The sequence below is a fragment of the Mus caroli genome, chromosome 3 (assembly GCF_900094665.2).
Source record: "Mus caroli chromosome 3, CAROLI_EIJ_v1.1, whole genome shotgun sequence".
Classification (NCBI taxonomy): Eukaryota; Metazoa; Chordata; class Mammalia; order Rodentia; family Muridae; genus Mus; species Mus caroli.
Window position 1 is genome coordinate 132,480,616 of NC_034572.1, and position 22,342 is coordinate 132,502,957.

At 40.9% G+C, this 22,342-nt stretch overlaps 1 protein-coding gene across 4 annotated transcripts in view; it reads right to left on the minus strand.

The window, feature by feature from the left end:
- The window catches only part of Rap1gds1 (Rap1 GTPase-GDP dissociation stimulator 1), a 151,656-nt gene that overhangs the window by 94,609 nt on the left and 34,705 nt on the right, over positions 1-22,342 (minus strand). For all 4 annotated transcript variants that reach the window (XM_021157709.2, XM_021157708.2, XM_029474994.1 and 1 more), the window contains exon 3: positions 1,898-2,020. In XM_021157709.2, coding sequence (XP_021013368.1) covers positions 1,898-2,020 — 123 coding nt within the window. The remainder of the gene's footprint in view (positions 1-1,897; positions 2,021-22,342) is intronic.

A 22,342-nucleotide genomic window follows, 5' to 3' on the forward strand; every position in this document is an offset into this window, starting at 1 on the left:
TCACTCTGTAGACCAGGCTGGCCTTGAACTCAGAAATCTGCCTGCCTCTGCCTCCCAAGTGCTGGGATTAAAGGCATGCGCCACCACCGCCTGCATTGTCAGGTTTCTAATAAGAAACAATCCCAGTGAGTATGCTGTTGTATCATGCTGCATTTCTACATTAAAAAGAAAAACATTTGAGTAAGAGTCTTCTCTATTTTCTCAGCCGTTCATTTAAAAAAAATGATGTTAATTAAGGAAAAAAAATCCAAATATATCAATTTACTTTCACTAATTAATATATCCTTTATCTGCCTGATGTGAAGTGCTAGTGCTAAGCGTTCTGTTCTGCCTTTAGGTCACAGCTAATGCCCTCCAGAGTACCTCTAGACAAAACGTCTGCTAGCAGGACTATGAGTAACTGAATTTATGCTATAATAAAAAAAGAGGACTCAGTAAAAATACATCTTGCCTTCTGATTCTCCAAAAATCTATACTGTGACTCTGATGAGGTTAAAGATAAACTACTCATCTTAAAAGCCGAGCTGCTTTGTACTAGAAGAGGTTAGTTTAAGATAACAAGTAACTGGGAAGGAAGCTCCACTCTGAACCCAGGTCACTATCTTAGATAATGACAAATAAATCACAGAGCCAGTTTTCAGTGAACAATCAAATCAAATATGATTTCCCAATGCAGACGCTCACTGACACTTGAAAGGCATTTTGATGAGCTTCAAATAAGGAAAGTGTTTTGTGCCAACTTCACTTTTGGTAATTTATATAAATGTACACTGCCTTACTAGCCCAAACAACAGTTCTTTGCAAAACCAATTAGCATGGTAATTACTCAAATGAAATCAGAAATGTTTAAGCTGCTCTGTGAGAACTATTGATCTATGAAACGTGAGAATAAAAGGCGTAATACCAAATTCTGTCCAAGTGAGACGTACTAAGTGTTATTATAATTACTGTTTCCCCTTATGCTTAAAGGCTGCTTCACTTACTGACTCTGATGGTTTGGTTTTGCTCGGCCCAGGGAGTGGCACTATTTGGAGTTTGGAGGGCTTTAAGACCCTACTCTTAGCTGCCTGGAAGCCAGTCTTCTCTTAGAGGCCTGCAGATAAAGATGTAGAACTCTCAGCTCATCTGCACCATGCCTGCCTGGATGCTGCCGCCTTGATGATACGGGACTGAATCTCTGAACCTGTTAGCCAGTCCCAAGGAAATGTTGTCCTTATAAGAGTTGCCTTGGTCATGGTGTCTGCTCACAGCAGGGAAACCCTAGCTAAGACACTAATCAGATAAAAATCACGTAACAAATACTTTTGCTTAATTTTCCCAAGGAATCTGTCAGTGGATATATATAATACAATGGGATGAATTTAGTATTATATAATTTATGATATCATTGCTTTTCCAAAGTGTTGAGATTAAATTTCAGTAAGGGACTTAAGGCACAGTTGTTTTCTATGAAAGCAAGAGTGAAAAGGGAACATACATACCAACTGCACTGTTGCTATCAACGTCAGCTCAAATCGGGGAAAGGTGAAGCAGGGAAAACTAGCCAGGCTCTCTCTAGGCATCACAACACAATACAAAACAACACACACAGAAAACACAAGCTCCTCTGTGAGAAGAGGAAGAATGGATGAGGAGCTAAAATAAATAAATAATAAATAATTTTAGAGCTGAACTAAAAATGACAAAAGGAGAGCAGAGATGAATAGTAGTTTCCCTAATTCTACTCTGAATAAGTGGGACTATATGAAGAAAATAACTGTTAACTGGAGTCACCTAAAACAGTAACAAAGGCAAGAAAAAGTAGAAAACATCTAATGTAGGAAATCAAAACAGAAATTAATGAAACATACTGACAAGTAAGGTGTAAAACTGAAGATGTTCCGAGCAGAAACCTCACCATTTTTGGCTACTTCTGCTATGATGTTGGCTACTTTGGCTGTGCAGGAGGCCTGTGGCGTCAACAGATTTGCAAACAACTGAAGAATTCCACTTCCTTGTATTTTTTCACTTGTTTCTGCATCTGAAAGAAAGAAAAAAAATGGCTTCCATGAAGTTCTGTAATGCAAATGTGAACTATTCAAAATGGCAGCAAACGACTCAAGAACTTCCCCTGCCTACAAAGAAAGCTCACTCATATACATTGGACCTTTCATCTAAACTACCTTTTGCTGAATAAGCTGCCTTTACCTCCAGATTTCATCTGCACAATTCACTACAGCACTACTTGTTTATCTCCAGTCATACTGCAAAAGAGGGTTTTCTTACTCCATCAAGCACTGGACAACCACTTCCTTTAAGTCTTAGTTTCAATGGTATCAGTTCAGGACAGGAAGTTTTTTCCTACATCCTTTGTGAATTCTTAGAGCTGTAACAGTATAATTTTATATAATTTTTATGGTTCCCTATAAAGGCATAGTACCTTGAAAATATCAATGATAATGAGTAAAACTCCTACCTCATAAACATTTTATGTAATGAGTGATAGCTAAGATTACATACTTCCATATGATAGCCACATTTTAATATAACTTGTTAGAAATGCAATTACTATAAAGATCTAGGAAATAAACTCCATGATATTCAAAACGCTGCTTGGTGATACAGGGATTCCAGAGCTCCTAGCTGCTTCTCCTACAGAGCCTTAAATAAACACAAGCTCCTCCAGGTAGCTACTACTGAACGGATAACCTGTTAAATCAAAAGGCAACGGGTTATCTAGATGATGACAAATAAGGAAAAGCCAAAAAATTACTATTTGATTATAGTCGATGAGGAGAAATATGTTTAATGAGAAAATTAGAGGGCTCATTAAAATCTTCAATTAAAGCTTGACTGTATAATACACTGGCATGTTGTAGATCTTCGAACACACACGTCACAGAGAATACTGTGAATTCTTACCAGGCAGGCAGCACGCATCATGAAGCAGGGAAGTCATCCCCATTCAGGTAATTCACAAGCACACACAAACGTGGATTCCTTCATAGCTAATGCGGAATGCTGAGAGGCGTTTTTTGTCTTCAAGACGCTTTTACATTTACTTACTTCTGTGTGTGTGTAAGTGCGCAGGCACGCCCTGCATTATTAGAGTATGTCTGTGGAGGTCGGAGGGGAACTGAAGGACTCAGTTCTCTTTCCTCCATGAGTCCAGGGATCAAGCCTGGGCTTGGCGTGGTGGCAAGAACCTTTACCCACTGAGCTACGTTGCCAGACCCTATTTAGTGTTTTTCACACTGTAGTTTCCAATCTATTAGTAAGTTGTTGAGAGAGAAAAAATGAATTATTACCTACAATAACAAAAGAATTAAAAAGGTACACATAAAGGGAAAATTTATTCTTTGTGTTGGGTTAAATTATGTATGTATAAACATGATTGTACACACACACACACACACACACACACACACACACCACGGTTTTGCTTTTCCTATACCAGGAACTAAGCCCATATTTTTTCATATGCAAAGACTCTACTACTGAGCTACACCTCTAGTTCCCATAAAATGTATTTTTAATCATAGGTCAAAAAAAATTAGAAACTGCTATTTCATGTGTTCTTTATCTACCCAGAATTCTGAGTTAAAAGGATCATAATTTCTTCCAGTATACTCTCATTTTGTATCTTTGACAAAAAATTTTAAGGTACCACCAGGAAATTTGACACCTAAAATGTATGTGTACACAGACAGACAGACAGACAGACTCGCATACACACACACACACCCTTGCACTAAGCTAGGAAGTAGTGAGGTCGTTTTACCATGACAATTGCCTTGTCTTCTCTCGGCTGCTGCAGAGGACAGTGAGGACCTACAGTTGAAAACAATAGGTCTACACTGCCCCAGGGGTCTACCCCACCATCTGTTCATGATGGGCTGACAGCGGAACCGGGCCTATGACAGCATCCAGTCTGGATGTGAGGCCAGGCACGTGCCCAAGAAGGCAAGCAGTAACTGCACATTATCCTAGCACGGCTCATTTTAAATGTAAGTTAAAGATTATTGAGTATCACATCTGAACGTCAGGAGCGAGCGGGAATAAGACATGCAACAGAACACTGCAAGTCTTCCACTGTGACAACCTCCCACACCCACATACATGGATTTTTACACAGGTTTAACATTTAAATACTCCAGAGTTATAATTTTCTTTTGCCATTAGAATATAACAAACAAATTATGCTAAGTCACGAAAATGCCGGTGTCTGATAAACATGAAGTAGCTGTTGTTTCAGACAGGTTCTCTCTATATAGTCCTGGCTGTCTTGTAACTCATTATGTAGGCTGCCTTTGAACTTAAAGAGATCTACTTGTCTCTTCCTCCATAGAGCTGGGATATAAGCCGTGTGCCACCACACCCAAATAAACACAGTTTTGGTGAACCTCAATATCTCTCCCTCCTCAAAATGTACACTTACCTGTAGAACTCAGGTGTCTGCGAGTACCCTTGAAAATGGTTTTGAAAGTGCATTAGGGAATAGTTAAAATGGCAGTCCCTTCAGAGAACCTTTCCCAATGGGTCTTAAATAAAAGGGCAGAGATGCAAAAAAGAAAGGTATATTGCATAATCATAAGAACGTGAACAACGTTCAAAGTACACTATACACTTGTATTAAAACCTCCTTATTTAAACAAGCACTATAGAGAGTGAATACACAAAAGCATAAAGAACAGAACAAAACCCCACTTATGTAACACCACCACTACAAACAGGCTCTACTGCATGATTAATCTGTGAGACTCATTCTATAACATTACAGCGGATGATTTTGATAATCTTATCATTATTTCCATTCCACGGGCAGCATAAGCCAAGGTTGAAGCTGCATTTGAAAACCATCACTAGAAAAAGCAGGGGGATGTGTTAGCTTTGCCTCTTTAAAGTTATCAGTAGGTCATAAGGCAACTGCTGAACATTCAAAGTTGTACGGTTAACTGAAGAAAGGCTTGTACACAGAAGTAAACACCTCAAGAAACTGCATTAATAACTGCAGGGAAGTGGAGGGCGTAACTAGACTGTTGATCTCCAAGGTGAAATCAATTACTGAAGAAGTGGTCCCGACAGGAAGAGTGGATTTCCTCATTCCAGTCTTACAGTTTTTGGATATAATAGCAAGGGAGCATTTTCAGATAAAGATCCATCTGCATTCTGTTAGATAGCCTGGAGGGAAATAGGAAGTAAACAAAACTACAGAAATCTGCCATCTGCAGAATGCTTTAAAGTCCTTAATTTAGCAATATTTATAGTGAGCCTAACAAGATTATATTCTGCGTCTCAAGTAAGTAACATCTTAACAAGGGATCTAAAAATGAGTAATTCAAGAAATACATGGAAGGAAGTAGTATTGCACACTGGTATTATGAGCCAGTGATGAGATGGTATTTACTCCAGTTTCCAGGGGAAATAAGGAAGTAAAGAGACTCACAGAAAACTTTTTTAAAAGGCAAATCACTGTACACTGATATTACTATAATTTTTGGAAAAGTTAAAAAAGAGATAAACGTTCCTATCACCTCCAGGTGTAAACAAGAATGCTGGGTAAGGGGTGGTGGCTGGCTCCTCAGTCATGGTGTGACTTAGGAGGGACAGAGGCAAGCATGGTTGGGAATGCTTGGTAAGGCATGGTGGCAGTGTGGTGTAGAAGGGTGGGGACAGACACAAAGGACACTGGTGGCTGGCCCAGCTTGACAGGAGAGCTGGGAGGAGGGTCCCTGACCTGTTAAGCCCATGGGTGCCTCGAACCCCATCTGTGTTGGTCATTAAGGTGTGCAGCCTTGGACACCCTGGAGGGACGTGCTTGACTCTGGTCCCACAGCCTACATGTCTCAGGGTCAGGGACTTTAACGCTATGCCTTCCAGTGTGTTGGCTGAACCTCAGATGTCACCGTGGTTTCACAGTGACGCATTCACTGTGGCTCTGGCAGTTACAGCTTCTTATAAGGCTGACATGCCGAGCCAAGAATGAAAGATACACAGATTTCTACAGAATCTGACTCCTGGAAGATTTTGAAGATACAAGAAAGCCTGTGAAAGTAGTCATTTCAAAATCTGAAGAATTTCTTGGGATTGAGGTCCACAGAAGTTTGTCGTTGACCTGTGTTTCTGAACTATGAACTGTGAATATGTGGGTTAAAGTAATTTTTCTCAATAAGCCAACAATTAGGAATTAGGGACGCTGGATATTCACATATAGAAGAATGAGTATCATTCCCCATGATAGCCAACTCCAACTGCATCACAAACTTTAATGTGAGACCTAAAGCCACTGGAGTAAAAAGGTGGGAAGACATTTCTTTTTTTTTTTTTTAAATTACATCTTTTCCTCAACATACTGGCCTATGCAAGAGCATTTTCAATCAGCCTCTGGTCCCGCAGAGAATAATGTCAACAATCAATGGTGGGACATCATGAAATTAAAAAGCTTTTGTAGGGAAAAGAACATCCACTGAAATTAATAGCCTAAGGCACAAGAGAAAACTTTTGCTAGCTACACATAAGACATCGGTTAATATCTAAACTATTCAAAGAACTCACAAAACTAACCTAAAACTGGAACAATCAAGTCAACACATGGACTAAAACAGACAATAGTTCTCAAAAGATGAAATAAAAGACACTCAACAAAGGGTAGGGGAGAGGGCTCACTGCCGAGCACTGGGCCTGGAGTTGTGGGTCCCCAGATCCCCATACAGGCTGGGCAAGGATGGGAGCCAGAGTTGGTGATCTCCTGGACTGACGAGACCTGCCTTAGTATAAAGTGGTAAGTATTCAGTAAGCGAGACATCCAATGTCCGACTCCAGCCTCCACATGCATGCATGTGCACACACGCCCAAACACACATGTGCACCCATACATGCAAACATGCATACATCTATATGCACATCATACACAAGAGAGAAAAACAAAAACAATGGGCAATAAACGTACTAAAAAATGTCCAATCTAACTAGCTGTAAGAGAAATACAAATCCAAAGTACAGTGAGATTCCATCGCCCAGGAAGAAAGACATACATTACTTAGAGAACATCAACCAATGCTGAGATGGACACAGACGAAGAGGAACACTTCACACACCACTGGTGGGGATGCTAATAGGAAGGGCAGCACGCATGGTTTTCAAAAACCTCAAACCAGGTAAAGCATTCCACCCTGCTCTGCATAAACCCTGGGTGTTTACTGAAGAGATGGACTGCAATCGAGTCTCTCACAGAATACCTGCACAGTAATGCTTCCCATGGTGCCATTCACAACAGCCACATTACAGAACCGACCTGGGCATCTAACAGCAAAAGAACGGATTACAAAACTGTGGCACATGTACACAATGTTTTTTTTTTTTTCCACCCATGTTACTTGTAGGTAAATGGATGCAATTGGAGATGTTCACATTATGTGAACTAAGCCACACTCAGAAAGACAAATCCCATGTTTTGGCTCGTTTGTGGTTCCTGAATTTTTATATAGATAAAGTCATGCATGGTATACAGAGCAGAAGTGGTCTGGGGTGCAAAGGAAACTAAGGAGGGGAGAAGAAATAATGTACGCTAGACACCTAAGTATTTTAAAACAACAAAATAAAACAATTTTATATGGCCAGAGAATCGCCTGAAAAAATACTGGCACCTGTATATATCTAAAAGGACAAGTGAGCCTTACCATTTTGAGAAGAGGCAAGATCAAATAAATAGTGTAAGCATGCTGTTGAGACTGTTGTTACAACATCAAACACACCACCATTAAACTAAAAGGAGAAATCTTACTTTAGACCACCTCACTAGCAAAACATGGTGCAACATGTGCGGGCCGGCCAGATGGCTCAGTGGGTAAACACAACTGCTGCCTCACCTGACGACGTCAGATCCATTCACACGGTGCATAACAGCACGAACCCCTAAAAGTTGTCCTGTGACCCCACATGTGTGCCATGGTGCATACATATCCAAACACAAAATAAGTAGATGTAGTTTGTACAAAGCCTGAGACGGTCTTTTCTCAAAACCAGCTCATATGCTTTCAACCTCTACCATCCACTGACAGTGTGCGTGCTGTAGCCCCACCACTGACATTACATCACCTTTAAGTCTCTCTCCTCCTCCTAATCTCCGCTACCAACCTGGGCCGCTTTGAACCTACATGAAGAGTTGGTATACTTCCTGACTTGAATGGCCCAACGGTTCTTTTGACAACCCGTCACAAAATCATGCCCAGGGCCTCATTAGAAGTCACCTTCCTCTTCTTTGTGGCTGTCATCCCATCTGCCCTCAAACTGTCAGAAGTTTTACGTATTTTTACTTGCTTTTCAACAGTTTTAGCATGGCTTCGAAGTCCTTTGGTAACTTGAACTCTTAGGACAACTCCCAGCTTCCTCGTCACGGGCACCCTGTACAGATCCTTCTTGCTAGCCATGTGAATCTTCTGAGTGTCTGACTGGACTAGGTTTTCCCCACTGTGATTTTCTGTATCCTCCTCCCGCTGTCTGAGATGTCCTTTCCGTCTAGCTGAAGTGCACTACATTTTAAATTCATTATTCCTTTTCCCTGCCTATTCCCAGCACTAAGTACACACAATAATGCAATTGTTTTCCAGCTCTCAGACATGAGAGTGGGAGAATACATTTTTACTAAGTCCTTATGGTGAAAACGTAAGATGAAGAGGGCACAAGTTATCATCAGAAAGCTACGTATTGACGAGGAAAGAGATGTAAGTTTAAAAACCATTTAATGTGATTCCTACCACTTTGGAGGTTTATGTATGAAGTACAGAGGGAAGCTTTTACAGCTTAATAAACACCACAGAAAATTTCCAAACGCGCGCACTTGTGTGTGTGTGTGTGTGTGTGTGTGTGTGTAAGTGTGCTTGCCCATGAGGACACCAAAGGCTGTGGAGACCAAAGGCTGACATCAGGATGTCTTCCTCAATTGCTTCAAGACCTTCCTTTCTAAAATTAAGTTTACATTTATTTACTATATGTGTGCATACACTGCCACAGCACACATGTGGAGATTGGAGAACAGCTCTGAGGGAGTGTATTGTCTCCTACTAGGTGGGTTCTGGGAAATGAACTCAGGTTATGCAGCTTAGCTGCAAATGCCTTACCCTCTGAGCTCTCTGTCACAACTTCCACCATATTTTTTGAGGCAGGGTTTCTTACTGAACCTGGAACTAGCAGTTAGGGGTAGAGTCCACCTGTCTTCACCCATCAGAGCAGGGAATATAGCAGTGTGCCACAATGCTTAGCTATTTACATGGCTTTCGGCGATGCGATCTCAGGCCTCATGTTCACACAACTACCTTACCCACTTAGCCATCCGACCAGCCACCAGGTGAGGTTTAAGGGTGGTAAGACATACTCCAAGTAGGAAAGGAGACAGGTACATTTTAGCAGGGACTATGTAAAAGGCTGAAGTGGACAGTTCATCATTTGACTGGACTGAGACCTACCTATGCGAATAGGAAGCACATCTCTGTGTATCTGGAGGACATTTCCAGGAAGAACTGAACTGACCATGCATGGTGGTATCATCTAACAAGCTGGAGGCCTAGACAGAATAAAGGGGATGGGAAGAGCCTGCTACAACCGTCAGCATCTGCTTCTTGGCTTCCATAGGGCAGCTGCTTTCTGCCACACATTCTTGGCACCTGGATGTTTATACTCTTACCACGGGTCCAGAACCAAAACCCAAAACCCATGCACAGAAACCTCTAGAACTGTGAGCCAAAATGTACCCTCCCTCCCTTAAGTTGTTTAGGGCAGGAACGTGTCCCAGGGACACAAAGACTGACTAAGACACAAGCTAGAGACCCTAGATCTGGAAGAGCAACATCATGTGCCCGCCGGGCGATTTCTTCCCCAGCAGCTGGTCAGTGCTCTGACTGTATCAAAATGGTAAAAAGCAAAGGCTGGCATTGTCCAAGATAGGAAGAAAACTCAAGCACAGTAAAATGAATACGTTTATGAATACAATACCTACTATTGATCAAGACACAGGTAAAATGCCATTCTTTCTGTGACACAGATTCTTAAAATTATGTCTTCAAATTCTTAAAATTGTGAGTCGAATCCAGCTCTTTGTACAGAGTTTTTTTTTTTTTTTTTTAAAGATTTATTTATTTATTTATTTATTTATTATATGTAAGTACACTGTAGCTGTCCTCAGACACTCCAGAAGAGGGCGCCAGATCTTGTTGCGGATGGTTGTGAGCCACCATGTGGTTGCTGGGACTTGAACTCTGGACCTTCGGAAGAGCAGTCGGGTGCTCTTACCCACTGAGCCATCTCACCAGCCCCTGTACAGAGCTTTCTAATGTCATTAGTAATATAAACAGCTCACCCGCTTCCATCTCAACACTTGAGTTCAAAGGGAGCATGGTCTCTGTACTAAGTTACAGGTCAGCCAGAGGTACATAGTAAATACCCTATCTCAAAAACAAGCAAACAACCAAAACACGAAACTAGAGGACGGGAGGGAATGTACCCAGTTAGAATGCTTGCCTAATGAGCATGAGACCCTGGGTTTGATCCCCAGCACAGCATCATCTGGGTATGGTAGCAACATGCTTATAATCCCATCACTCTGCAACTGGAGGCACAAGAACTGCAAGTTCAAGGTCATCTTTAGCCACATAACAAGTTCTAGGCCAGCCTGGGATATATGAGACCTTGTCGAAAAACAAGACAAACGAAACAAACTGTCTAGAGCAGAACATGGTGACACACAAGCAACCTCAGCACTCTAGAGGTTGAGGCAGGAAGACAAGAGAATCTGGGGCCAGGCTGGGCCAGGTCAGCAAATGCTACATGGTGAGGACGGATTCATCCTATTACTGATCTTACCAACTACTGTATAGTGGTATCCAATGAGCAGTCTATAAAAAGGACTGTATCCATGCCCTGAAGTATTTTCAATTAAAGAAATGAAAAGGGAACCAAAAATAATGACTATAAACTGGCATAAACTTAAATAAAATAATGTATAAATTGTTATGGGAAGGAGCAATAAAAATCAAATAAACAAGCTACCTTTATGGATGCCATTATTATGTAATCCTCATTGAACTCACAAGAAATTATCTTACAGTTTAGAAATTCAGTTTCTCCCTAGTACCTAGAGCCTTGCAGGGGCCAACAAGCTCATTAAGGATTCTGAAGTCAAGAACAAAAGTTTCAGAGAATTACCAGTCATTAGCTCACACAGGGACTAAACTTTTTGGCTTGCATTAGACTACTCAGGTCTTAGATCAGATTTTTCAAATGCAAACATATGCAAAAATATTCTTCAAGCCTTTAGAAACCACTGTAGAAAACTGCCTTGCTTTTATGCTGTCCTTCCCACATGCACACATCACAAAGAAAAGATAATCACTCCATGACTAAGTTATTATGAGTCAAAGAGAAACATTCTGTTTGCTCCTTTAGTATAATGAAAAGATATGGAACATTCAACTATGGGAAGAGAAAATTACAAGCATCTAAAATAAATTCACCTCAAAGAACATTGTGTGCTAAAATCTAGACTCCGAATCCATATGTTCCTACTTTAAAAAATTACCCTGTCTTTGGAACCTAATTATGGGATTTAACAGTAAGTATTCAAAAGTAGGTCAGAATAATTCTCCGTAAAATCAATTATTGATTTTGCATATAACATTATCATTCCAATGGCATTCTTCCTTAGCAATTATTCCAAACTATCTATTGTGCCACATAATTCATTTTCATATTTCAATAGAAGTACACATTCTACTTGTCATAGTTAATTGCTGTCAATTTGGCTTAATGGCAGTGTCCAGGTTCTACAGTAAAACATTATCCTGAATGTTTTCATGATGATGTTGTTAGATACCATTAACATTTAAATCAGTGGCTTCTGAGTAAAACACATTTGCTCTCTACAGTGTAGGTATGCCCGGATTATCAACTGAAGACAAAGAGAGACGGAAGACAACAGCTGCCCTAGCAAGAGGACTTTAGTTGCTTTTAAACCTGGACTGCAGCATGAGCTCGCCTTTGGCTCTCCAGCTCTGGTCCACCGGCCAAGTGAGATTTGCTGCCTTCGCAACTACACACGTCAATTCCTTTTTCCTTGTGAATTCAATACACTCTGGAGAAGACATCACCTTTGTCCTTTGTTTCAAGTAAGAATGCAAATGTGCCACAGATAGATTAGGAAAACATGCTGTCACCTTTCTTTGGAAAACAATACCCTAGTGTCACAACGGAGAAAAACGGAATATGGTAGTGATTCCCCAACACAGAAATTTGGCCAGAAAAAAAAATATTATTTATACATTTACCGAAGAGCTAGAAATAGGACAACTGAATAGGAACTACAAGAAAGAAGATAAATAAATAAAAATGTCAATAAAAGTGTTTTTAAAACCAGTATGATGACAGCACCAAGACTTGGAAGCAGGCAGATCAGGGATTCGAGGCTAGTCTTCGCTATTCGGTGTGTACAAAGAAGAGAGTGGTTTTTAGCATCCTGGCTGTTGGTGATGAGGGAGCTAGCTCGAGATGGCTCAGGTGAAGGCATTAGCTGCCAAGCCTGACAACCTGAATTCAACAGCTGGGACCCACATGATGGAAGGAGGTTCCTTTCAGCTCTACACACTTGCTGTGGCCCTTGTGTGAACACACAACAATAAATGTAGCTAGACATCTTTAAATGATGCTTTCCATAAAGACTATGATGAGACTTCCGGAGAGAATTATTTTCAAGAGGCTGGGTTAGATAAGTTACTTTAAAACAGTCAAGTTAGGTAATACTGAGAGGACAGGGCCCAAACAAAGCTGTGAGTGTCTTAGAAGACACTGAAGGTTTTGTTTCCATACCTGAACTGTTTTCTTTGTGTGATGTTTCAAACTAATCCCAGGACTTTACTGAGAGGAGGCAGCCCTGTAGCCACCATGATCCCATCCATGACCCCATTCTCCAATTCAGTCAAACCCTGTGTCTCCTGCATGCTTTATTCTTCTTGTTATCGACGGCTGTGCATTCTTCCTCCTCTCACTCTGATTTCTAGCTGCTTTCCCTTTCCCTCCATTCCAATGTCATCATCCCTTGCTTTGCATGTTCTTACGTGCAGGTACGTATACGGAAGCCACAGAATGGCCTTTGGTATCATTCATTGGGTGCCATCCACAGGTCTACATTTGTTAGTGTGTAGAAGGGCCTATCTCTGGCTAAACAGGCTAGACTGGCTAGCCAGCAAGCTCTAGCGGGGAAGGCCAGTCTCCACCTCCCCAGTGCAGGGATTACAAACACTGGTACCTCTCTCTGGCTTTTGACGTGTTTGTTTGTAAATGCTCAAATGAGGGAAGTATCTAAAACAAAATGTTTTATATAAAGATCTCTATGCAGCTGCACCTACTGAAAGATAACTGTCTACATTTTAATCTTGTGACTGTGAGATCCACAGGTTAGCATCCTCCTAACACTTACTAGAAATGCAAATTCTAGGCGCTAACCTGAGAAATACTAAATCAGAATCTTTTCCAAATAACCCCATGCGTGAGAATGCTGAAGTCGCACCTACCAGCCCAGGACTCTGATTTCAGTGTGGATTACTTTCCTACTGCTGGGATAAAATATCACAGCCAAAGGCAACCTAGGGAATGTAGTTTATTTGGCCTCCTGGTTCCAGAGGATTATGTAGATGAGGCATGGCAGCCACGGGCAGACGTGTGGCGGAATCAGTAACTAACAGACCACACCTCCTTAGTCACAAGCAGGAAACACGTGTGGCCTAGAAATGCTGCAAAGCAATGAACTCTCAAACCCTGACCTCCTTCTCCCCACAATGTGACCTCATCCAGCAAGGTGGTGAGCCACCTCCCCTAGCACTTGCAACTGGGGACCAACTATTCAAATATCTGAGCCTTGGCAGGACATGCTCATATACACCACCACACTTTCCAATAAAAATAGAATGTGGGCTTTAAGTCACGTGAAGTTTTCAAGCAGGCAGGTAAGTTTAATAGATATTTATGTTAACCGCTTCATTATATGATCAAAGAAATTAAGTAACTAATTTTTTTTATAACTAAGTACTTGAGATGAGAGCTAACTTCGAATAGTTAGCTGCCCTTTCAAATGCCCAATCACCACATGGGACGTAATGCCTACTAGATTGTTAAGCAAAACTCTTGAACTGCATTATTAAAAGAGCAGTCCAGTGCTGGAGCAGTGGCTCAGCAGTTAAAAGCAGTGACTGCGGATCCAAAGGGCCCTGGTTCAAATCCCGACTACTGCTTGATGGCTCACAGGTGCAAAAACTAAATTTGAAGCTATGGGGGGGGGGGGAGCAGGGGCTGGAATATGGAGTGAAAATTTTAAAAAAACAACAAAACTATATATATATATATATAGTTTGTCTCTCTCTATATATATCTCTCTCTCTCTGAACAGGGCCCTCTAAAAATCACTTGAGCTAAGAGCTCACGGAGACCGAGGCAGCAATCATGGAGCTTGCACGGATCTGCACCAGGCGCTCTGCACACGTGCTGCAGCTTTGGGTAGTGCTGTCACAGGACCCCTGGGGGAGCAAACACCTGGGTCCCTCACTCTGTGCCTTCTCTTGGGGCTCTTCTCTTTCTGTTGTTTGTCTTGTCCAACTTTGATGTGATAGTTTGTCTTATCTTACTGTATTTTATTTTGTTGTGTTCTGTAGAAGCCCAGTCTTTTCTAATAAGGGACAAAAGGGGAGTGGATCTGGATAGGAGGAGGAAGAGAGGCACTGGAACCCTAAGAGGAGAAATTGTATTCAGATTATACTGTTTTCCGTGCTTAACACAAAGGGGAAATAAAGTAATATTAAAAAATTTAAATGTTCATGAACTCAAAGTATTGGTTCAACTAGTATTGCATTATAAGAGTCATTTAGAATATAAGAAGAATAAAAATGAATTCATTCTGTGTTACATAGAGCAACTACATCTAGCGTTATATAACATGATTAAAAGAAAAAAACTCCAAGGCTAAAGAGTTGAAATTTTTATTGAACTGCAAAAGTCAGATTATTTCCGATTGCCTTCCATTCTTTTATGAGTATTCCCTTTTGATATGAGTCAATTTTACTTTAACAGCAGCTAATAAGTGTATCTCCACCAGGTATTAAACATTTATCAAGTATAGCATTTCTGATGACAAATTATAATTTTTCACTTACCTATTAGTTTCCATATCAAATAATCAACTTTTAGCCTCTTACAGAAAGATTATTTATTTAGCTGCATCAAACACTGTGGTATGAAACTTGAAAATGGGGAAGGGGACTACGGATGTACATATATGCTTCATAAAAGCACAATATGACCATACAGAAATGTTCTAAATCTACCTTAAAATATGTACTCAACATTTGACCACAGCACTGTAGCACAAAATGAACTCGTCTGTACTTGAACTATTTCCTAATATCTGAATAGGTCCACCTACATTCAGGAAGCAGACTGCTTCTTATTCTAGACATGAATAATTGATGTGCAGGCCCATGACATTCTGAACAGTATTCTCTGCCGCTGCCCGGGCAGCCCATAACAACAGAATAAGAAAAAGGAAATAGACTTTCACTCTACTTAAGCCAGCTTTCTTAAAACTCAAGAGAACCATACATTGCTTTTCAAGTGGCAATGGAGAAGATTAAATACTATTCTACTTCACAAAAGGAATCTAACTAAAGATCTCCCATTTTAAATGGCCCAACATAAATATTAGCCTAGATATCTGCACATGACCCTTATATTACTAAAACTGTGAGATACTCAATGGCATGTTTAGAGGCTCCTTATCTCAATGCCATGTCAGGCTCCCCCTTTTAATCTTATTATTTATTTGTGTATATATTATGACTTCTACATCAGTGTTTTCATGAAACTTCTGAGTGTGTGAGCAGGTGGTCTCTGTTTCTTGTGCTTTCTCTCAGGCTCTTTCCTTTTGTTTGGTCCAATCCTAATGTTACTTTTTGTTTTATTGTATTTAATATTATCCCATAGAAGCCTGTTTGTTTTCTGAGAGAGAAGTGGGTGGGCTGGAAGATCTGGAGAAGCATAGGAAAGGAAATCAGAGTTATCATGTAAGGACAAACTGATCTACTATCCAAAACGGTATGGGATATTTATATTTCTTCCGGTATGGCTGATTTACGATAGAGCAAAATGACCACAACCATGGAGCTGAGAATAAGTCGCATAAGTCTGGGATGTAGCTGAGCTGGTGCAGTGTTGCTTGGCATGCATAAGTTCTGGATTCAATCCTGTAACATTACAAGCTAAGAAGGAGAGGGAGGCTGTGATCCAGCACACGCAGGAGACAGCAGGGTCAGAAGGTAAAGGGTGGCTCTCAAGGCAAGTTCCAGGCCAACCTTTGATACATGAATCCTATCTCAAAACAAAGGTGGGGAAGAGAGTGAGGAATAATTAAGCCTTCGGCCTTAGCAGTTTTCATCAAGATCTTATCATATGCCCCCACAGTGTGAGTGTGTGTGTGTGTCTTATATTCGGTTAAAAACATATATCTGACTTGTGTATCCATTAGATAAAATCACCCTATGAATGTGGGCTCCTGCAATTGTCATTTTGGATCCTTCGCATGTCAAAGCTATCTTTCCTTCACTTTGTCTACTTTAGGGAAAGAGCTAACATCCTTCTCTTTTTCTTTTGAGAAAAGACCTGGGTATAATAACAGTGCCGTCTCCCTTCCAACTCCATCTCCCTGCCTGACTCCTGCCTGCTGGGATCAGTTATGTCGATCATTCCCAACCCCAAAGCTCATTTCTTTCTCTACGGTTATTTCAATGTTTCCATTATTTTCCCATTTCAACAATTTTACAGTTGGTGATAATATCTGCATACATTTATAACTCAAGAAAATTAAAATCGTAGTAAATAAGGAACAAGGGAAACGGAGTGGCTTTGCTTTCATCGACTTAGCATGAAACATATGTTTATGATGAAGCGTTTCCTTCGGCTTTATTTAATGAAAAATCTAGAGCTTTGTATTAATTAAGGACACGATCAAATTCTTTTTTCCAAATTTTAAATACCAGCTTTTCTAGCTAGATTAAAGTCCTCTAAAGGGCAAATGTTATGAACCTTAAGTAATTTTTACATTAATCTATGATTTCTATTCATATTTATTAAATCTTAAAATACCTAAACTCACAAGATATTACAAATTCATTATGCAAATCTAGGTTAAATGACATTTTTTAAAGCATGAAAACATAATCAACAATGTTGAATATAAACTAGTGCTTACTTCATAGAAGTATATTTTAAAGGCTCATGAATGACTATAGTGATGAAAAACTTGGATGCTTAAATGCTGGAGAATTTTGAATTTTTATTTACATTATTTGTGTGTGTGCATGCATGTGTGTTCATACTCAAGCATGACTGTGGAAGGCAGAGGGCAATCTGCTGGAGTTGACTCTCTCCACCCACCAAGTAATCCTGGAGACCAAAGTCCAGACACTAAAGCTGGCAGCAAGCACCCTTACCTTCTCAGTCACCTCCCTGTGGGACGGTTAAACCATACCAGGAAGCTTGGGAAGGTAGAGCGGGCCTGAGACCTGGACATTTGGTAGGTACACACCGGAGACTAAGGCGACTCCCTGCTTCCTGCCAAAGAAGCCTCCCTTCCCAGGCATTCCTCCCTGAAAAATGTATTTAATCTCAGGTCCACCCTGAGGAGCTGGTATGGTATGGTATGTGTTGTGGCTAGCCCTAGGGCTAATTATATTTGATGTTAATTCCATTCTCCAGAGAGGGGTTGCAAACTAGGAATGAGTTAGCATTCAGGTGATTTCCTGTAAACCTGCTTCCCACCTTAATTTGTAAAATAAAGGAGAGCTTATGATTGGACCGAAAATAAGGAAGGTGGAGCAGAAGGTTGAGAGAAAAGGAGAAAATGGAAGAGGGAGAGGACAAGGAGGAGGAGGAGGAGGAGGAGGAGGAAGAAAATCAGAGCAGAAGCACAGGGCCTGGAGAAACCACAAGTTCTAAGGGGTCTCATAGATTTGGAAGGTGGTAGTGTAGCGGTAGATCAGCCCAGTCTAGACGCTGATATTTGGGTTGGAGATTTACCGCAACAGGTATCCATCCATTTTCCATGATGAACAGTCAATAAACAGTTTAGAACCATGGATTGTCTCTTTCAAAAAGATCTGCCATGGGGAGCATGGAGAAGCCATTTAGCTTAATTCTCCCATAGAAGACCTCTCTGTGCTTCCAGTCACAACTGCCCCAAGCTAAGGACAATCACCGCCACCAAGCTAAGCTGGACCTCCCCATTCCCCCACCACCCCCACCCCGTCTGTGGGTCCCCAACTCTGCTCCCATCTCCTAGTGACTCGGGCCTAGATGTCCAGGAGTTTGGGAGCCTGTGGTCCGGCCCCGTTGTGGGCCTTGTGGATCCTGGACACTTTGTTCCGGACTTCTCTGTGTGGTTCTCCAGCAGCGACTGGGGTGGGAGTGAGTTGGGAGGGCTGGAAGGCAGGGAAGCCCAGTTTCAGCTTTCTCACATCCCAGACTGTCCTTTCTCACCCCGAGCCGCCGTGTCTAGTGCTTCCCTGAGGCCCGCTGCCCGCCTGGTAATGGCGTGGGTTAAGCGCAGTGCAGTCAAACTTGCCGCGTTTCCCAAGCGGCCAGCCTTTTAATGAATTTTCTGGTACAATTAATCCTTTATTTAATGTAGTTTTGAAGACTTTGATAGGTACATATTATTATTTGAGGATATAACCTATGCTTCCTAGGCCAATTAATGAATAAACATTTCCTCTATTACATTCTTATCATTCTTAATTATTTTGTACTAATTTAAGTCAGCATTTGTTTTTGAATAAAGGTCATGCAAATTATCTGAACCTCATTATTACATTCAGTATAAATTTTCTATTTTCTTCCCTTAAGAAAAAGTTCCCGTATTGCTAGTACTATCCAACAATAATTTTAATAGCTTAAAATAATAAACACAATAGGTCTTTACTATCTTCAAAAGTAACTGATTTGACTACAAAGGGCTTAGTATTTAAAGTAGTTGATTTTTGTTTTCAAATCCACTCTATTCAGGCTGATTTATTTATTTATTTATTTTTTATGAAAAGGGAGTTTGACATAAAATCAAGGGGCTGCATTTAGCGAAGAAGCATTCTTAAAGAGTGCTATGAATATTAGAATCTAAAATACTGCACCAGGCATATCTCCTTGCTTATTACTAATTTGAAAGTTCAAGCCAATGTAGTTTTATGGGAAAGTTGCAAGACTTTCATTTTGTGGAGTTCTGGCTGAAAACTCCAAAGAAAATATAATTCCAGAGAGTAGAAAAACTCCTGGTCCTCTGTTTGAGAGAGATTTGTAGTTTTTTGTTCCCCTCTGTTGATTAAGTCAGAAGCAGAAGCAATGTAGGGAGAAAAACAGTTCCACATCAAAGGAAGTCAGAGGAGAAACTCAAAGCAGGAATGTAGAGGCAGGAACTGAAGCAGAGGCCACAGACCTTACTCACTGGCTTTGCTCCCCACGGCCTGCTCAGTCTGCTTTATGATAGGACCTAGGTCTACCAGTCCAGGGATGGCACTGCCCACGGTGAATGGGTCTCTCTTATGTTGATCAACAATCAAGATAATGTACCACAAGCTTGCTCATAGGCCAATCTGGTGGGGGCTCAATTGAGGCTATGCCTTCCAACTGACTCCAGTCTGTGTTAACATAAAACTAAGCAGCCCAGATATAACCAGTAAAGACACAGACGTGCTCATGTTCCCTACATGTGGCCATGTGATACCGGTCTACTTCAGGTCTTTTGTCAACAGAAGACATTACCATTTGAAGCACCTTGACTTTAGACCCCTATGTGAAGAGCCAAAATAAGTATCTTTGATTTAAAGCAGCCTGTCTCAGACTAACGAAATCACTAATTGTGTTTTACCCAGATTTTCATGTTTTGAACATGACAGTATTGCCTTTGGAGAAGCTATTAAACCACAAAGAACCAGCTACCGTGCCTCACGACTATAATCTCCCTGCAATCCCAATTCTCAGGAGACTGAGGCAAGATAGGCACCTCTTACATTTGAGGCCAACATGAGTTACACAGTGGGTTCTACAATGTAATACCATGTCTCAAATTTTAAGAGAGGAAAAACAAAACCACAGGGCTTAGTCTTCATGAGTGGATGAATGGCATCGTCAGGGTGCTGAACATCCTCTTACTCTGAGTTACTTGTCTTCCATCACCTGAGTGCCAAGGTACTATCAAGACTATACGATAGTTCAGCAGTCTCCATACCTGCTGGTACCTTGATTCATCAATATAGAATATACATTATTCCTCTAAACACACTTACCTAAGATGAAATTTAGCTTATAATTAAGAGATTAGCAATAAATAATAACAAAACAGAATAGTTAAAGCAAAAGCTATACCAACGTGCTCTTGTTCTCTCACAATATCTTGCTTCTCTCTCTCTCTCTGTCTCTCTCTCTGTCTCTCTCTGTCTCTCTCTGTCTCTCTCTGTCTCTCTCTCTCTCTCTCTCTCTCTCTCTCTCTCTCTCGTGATGACAGGACATTGCCTATATGGCAAGATAAAGTGAGGCTTAGCACTATCTGGCACAATACACTGTGATCCATTAGAACTGTTTCTGTTCACGTTCCCGCCCACAAATTTAATGTCCTTTCTATTTTTTGTCACCTACTCTTCTCTAGCTTAGTTTAAGGTATAACAGTGCAACTAGCATAAGTCTTTCCTTCTTCACAGTTTATGGGTGGAAAAAAAGGTTGGTTGATTCCACGGACCTTTGTAACAACGGCATACATTGTTTTTCTTTCTGTTTAGTGAGAACCCCTCCCTTTTCATCTAAAGGGGATACTTGGTGGGCTCTCTAGCATAATCAAATGGCTAACATTACCGCTTTTGAGTTGGGGGCCATTACTAAGTAACAGAAGGGCCATTTGAGGACAAGTAAGAAGATACTACCAGGGTCAACCTTTCAGAGAAGTTGACCTAACACAGCACTGAAAACTGAGGCAGCTCCTGAAGGCCAAGCGGTGGAAGCACCCACACAGGTGACTCCGTGTCAGGAGGAATGGAGCCACACCTTGTAATGCTAACATGAGTGCTAAGCACTCTCAAAGTTATGGGTTCTTTACTTAGAGAGCTTTCATATTTGTGTCCCTTAACCAACAGCAACTAGATCTGCTAATAATGAAGGCCTGCACACGACTGAGGACATCAGTTAACTTCAATCAATGACACAACCGTAGAATACTAGAGCTTCACGTGGTCTTTACTGACAACAACTCAGTGCCGGGATGATCGCTATAAAATAAAATAAAATCTAAAAATCCTAAGAATTTTACTATGGGTCACTGTGACATGACAGGTCACTTTTTACAAGTACCTGCTGAATCCGTTTGATAGAGGTCAGTCTTCCTGTATCTGTAGGAAGTTCATCTTTTGTATTGTGTTCTTTGACTGGGTTGTCTTTAGGACTCTACATCACCTTTACAGAAATGATACTGATCTATCTTTGATATTAATCATGTCTTCTCTGATTCGTTCTTTTTTATTTTTTAATTTCAACCTTTTCTTTCCCATATTTTCAGCCACATTTAATTTACTATAAATTTCTTAAGTGCTTGTCACGTTCTTTCATTTCTTCTGGTCAACCCTAACTTTATATCTTCCTGGTCTTTACACACTTAGGTTTTCAAGTTTCTGACTCGGTTTTTCCTTTTTATGTTTTCAAAAGCTTACCTAATGATATTAGTAAAAGTTACAGTGGGTTGTTTGTTTTTGGTAACTGCTTCATAGATCGTTTTTATTGGGAAAAAGAATGCTTTCGGTAGCTAAGATTTTTTTGTTTGTTTTCTGCTTTTTTCTTTATATACCTCAGCAGAAATCTTGATTCAATGAGTAATTGAATACAACTTAAATACAGTAATGGTAAAGACCTGAGATGAATACCTAGACTTTCTTTCAAAACCTCTCACGTCTAACCAAACCAAAAGGACTTAGTGTATGTAATAGTTACTTGTCACTGACAACTTGACTGAATTTGCAATGATCAAGGAAGCTCAGAGGAGCACCCCTTAGTGTCTGAGAGGGTGCTTCAAGAGATAACAGAGCCAGGGTGAGAAGACACATTCTGGATGTGGGTAGCATTACCCCATGGGCTAAGTGGGAGTCAGACAGAACAAAGGTGGGGGGAAGAAAAAGCTAGCTCAGCGTGCTTCCCCTCTCCTCTGTCCCCAGCCCTCCCTTGCTTCCCTTCCTGCTGCTGGCCCTCCGACTGCTTGGCTAACATCACTGCCGCCGCCGCCGCCGCCGCCGCCGCCTCCTCC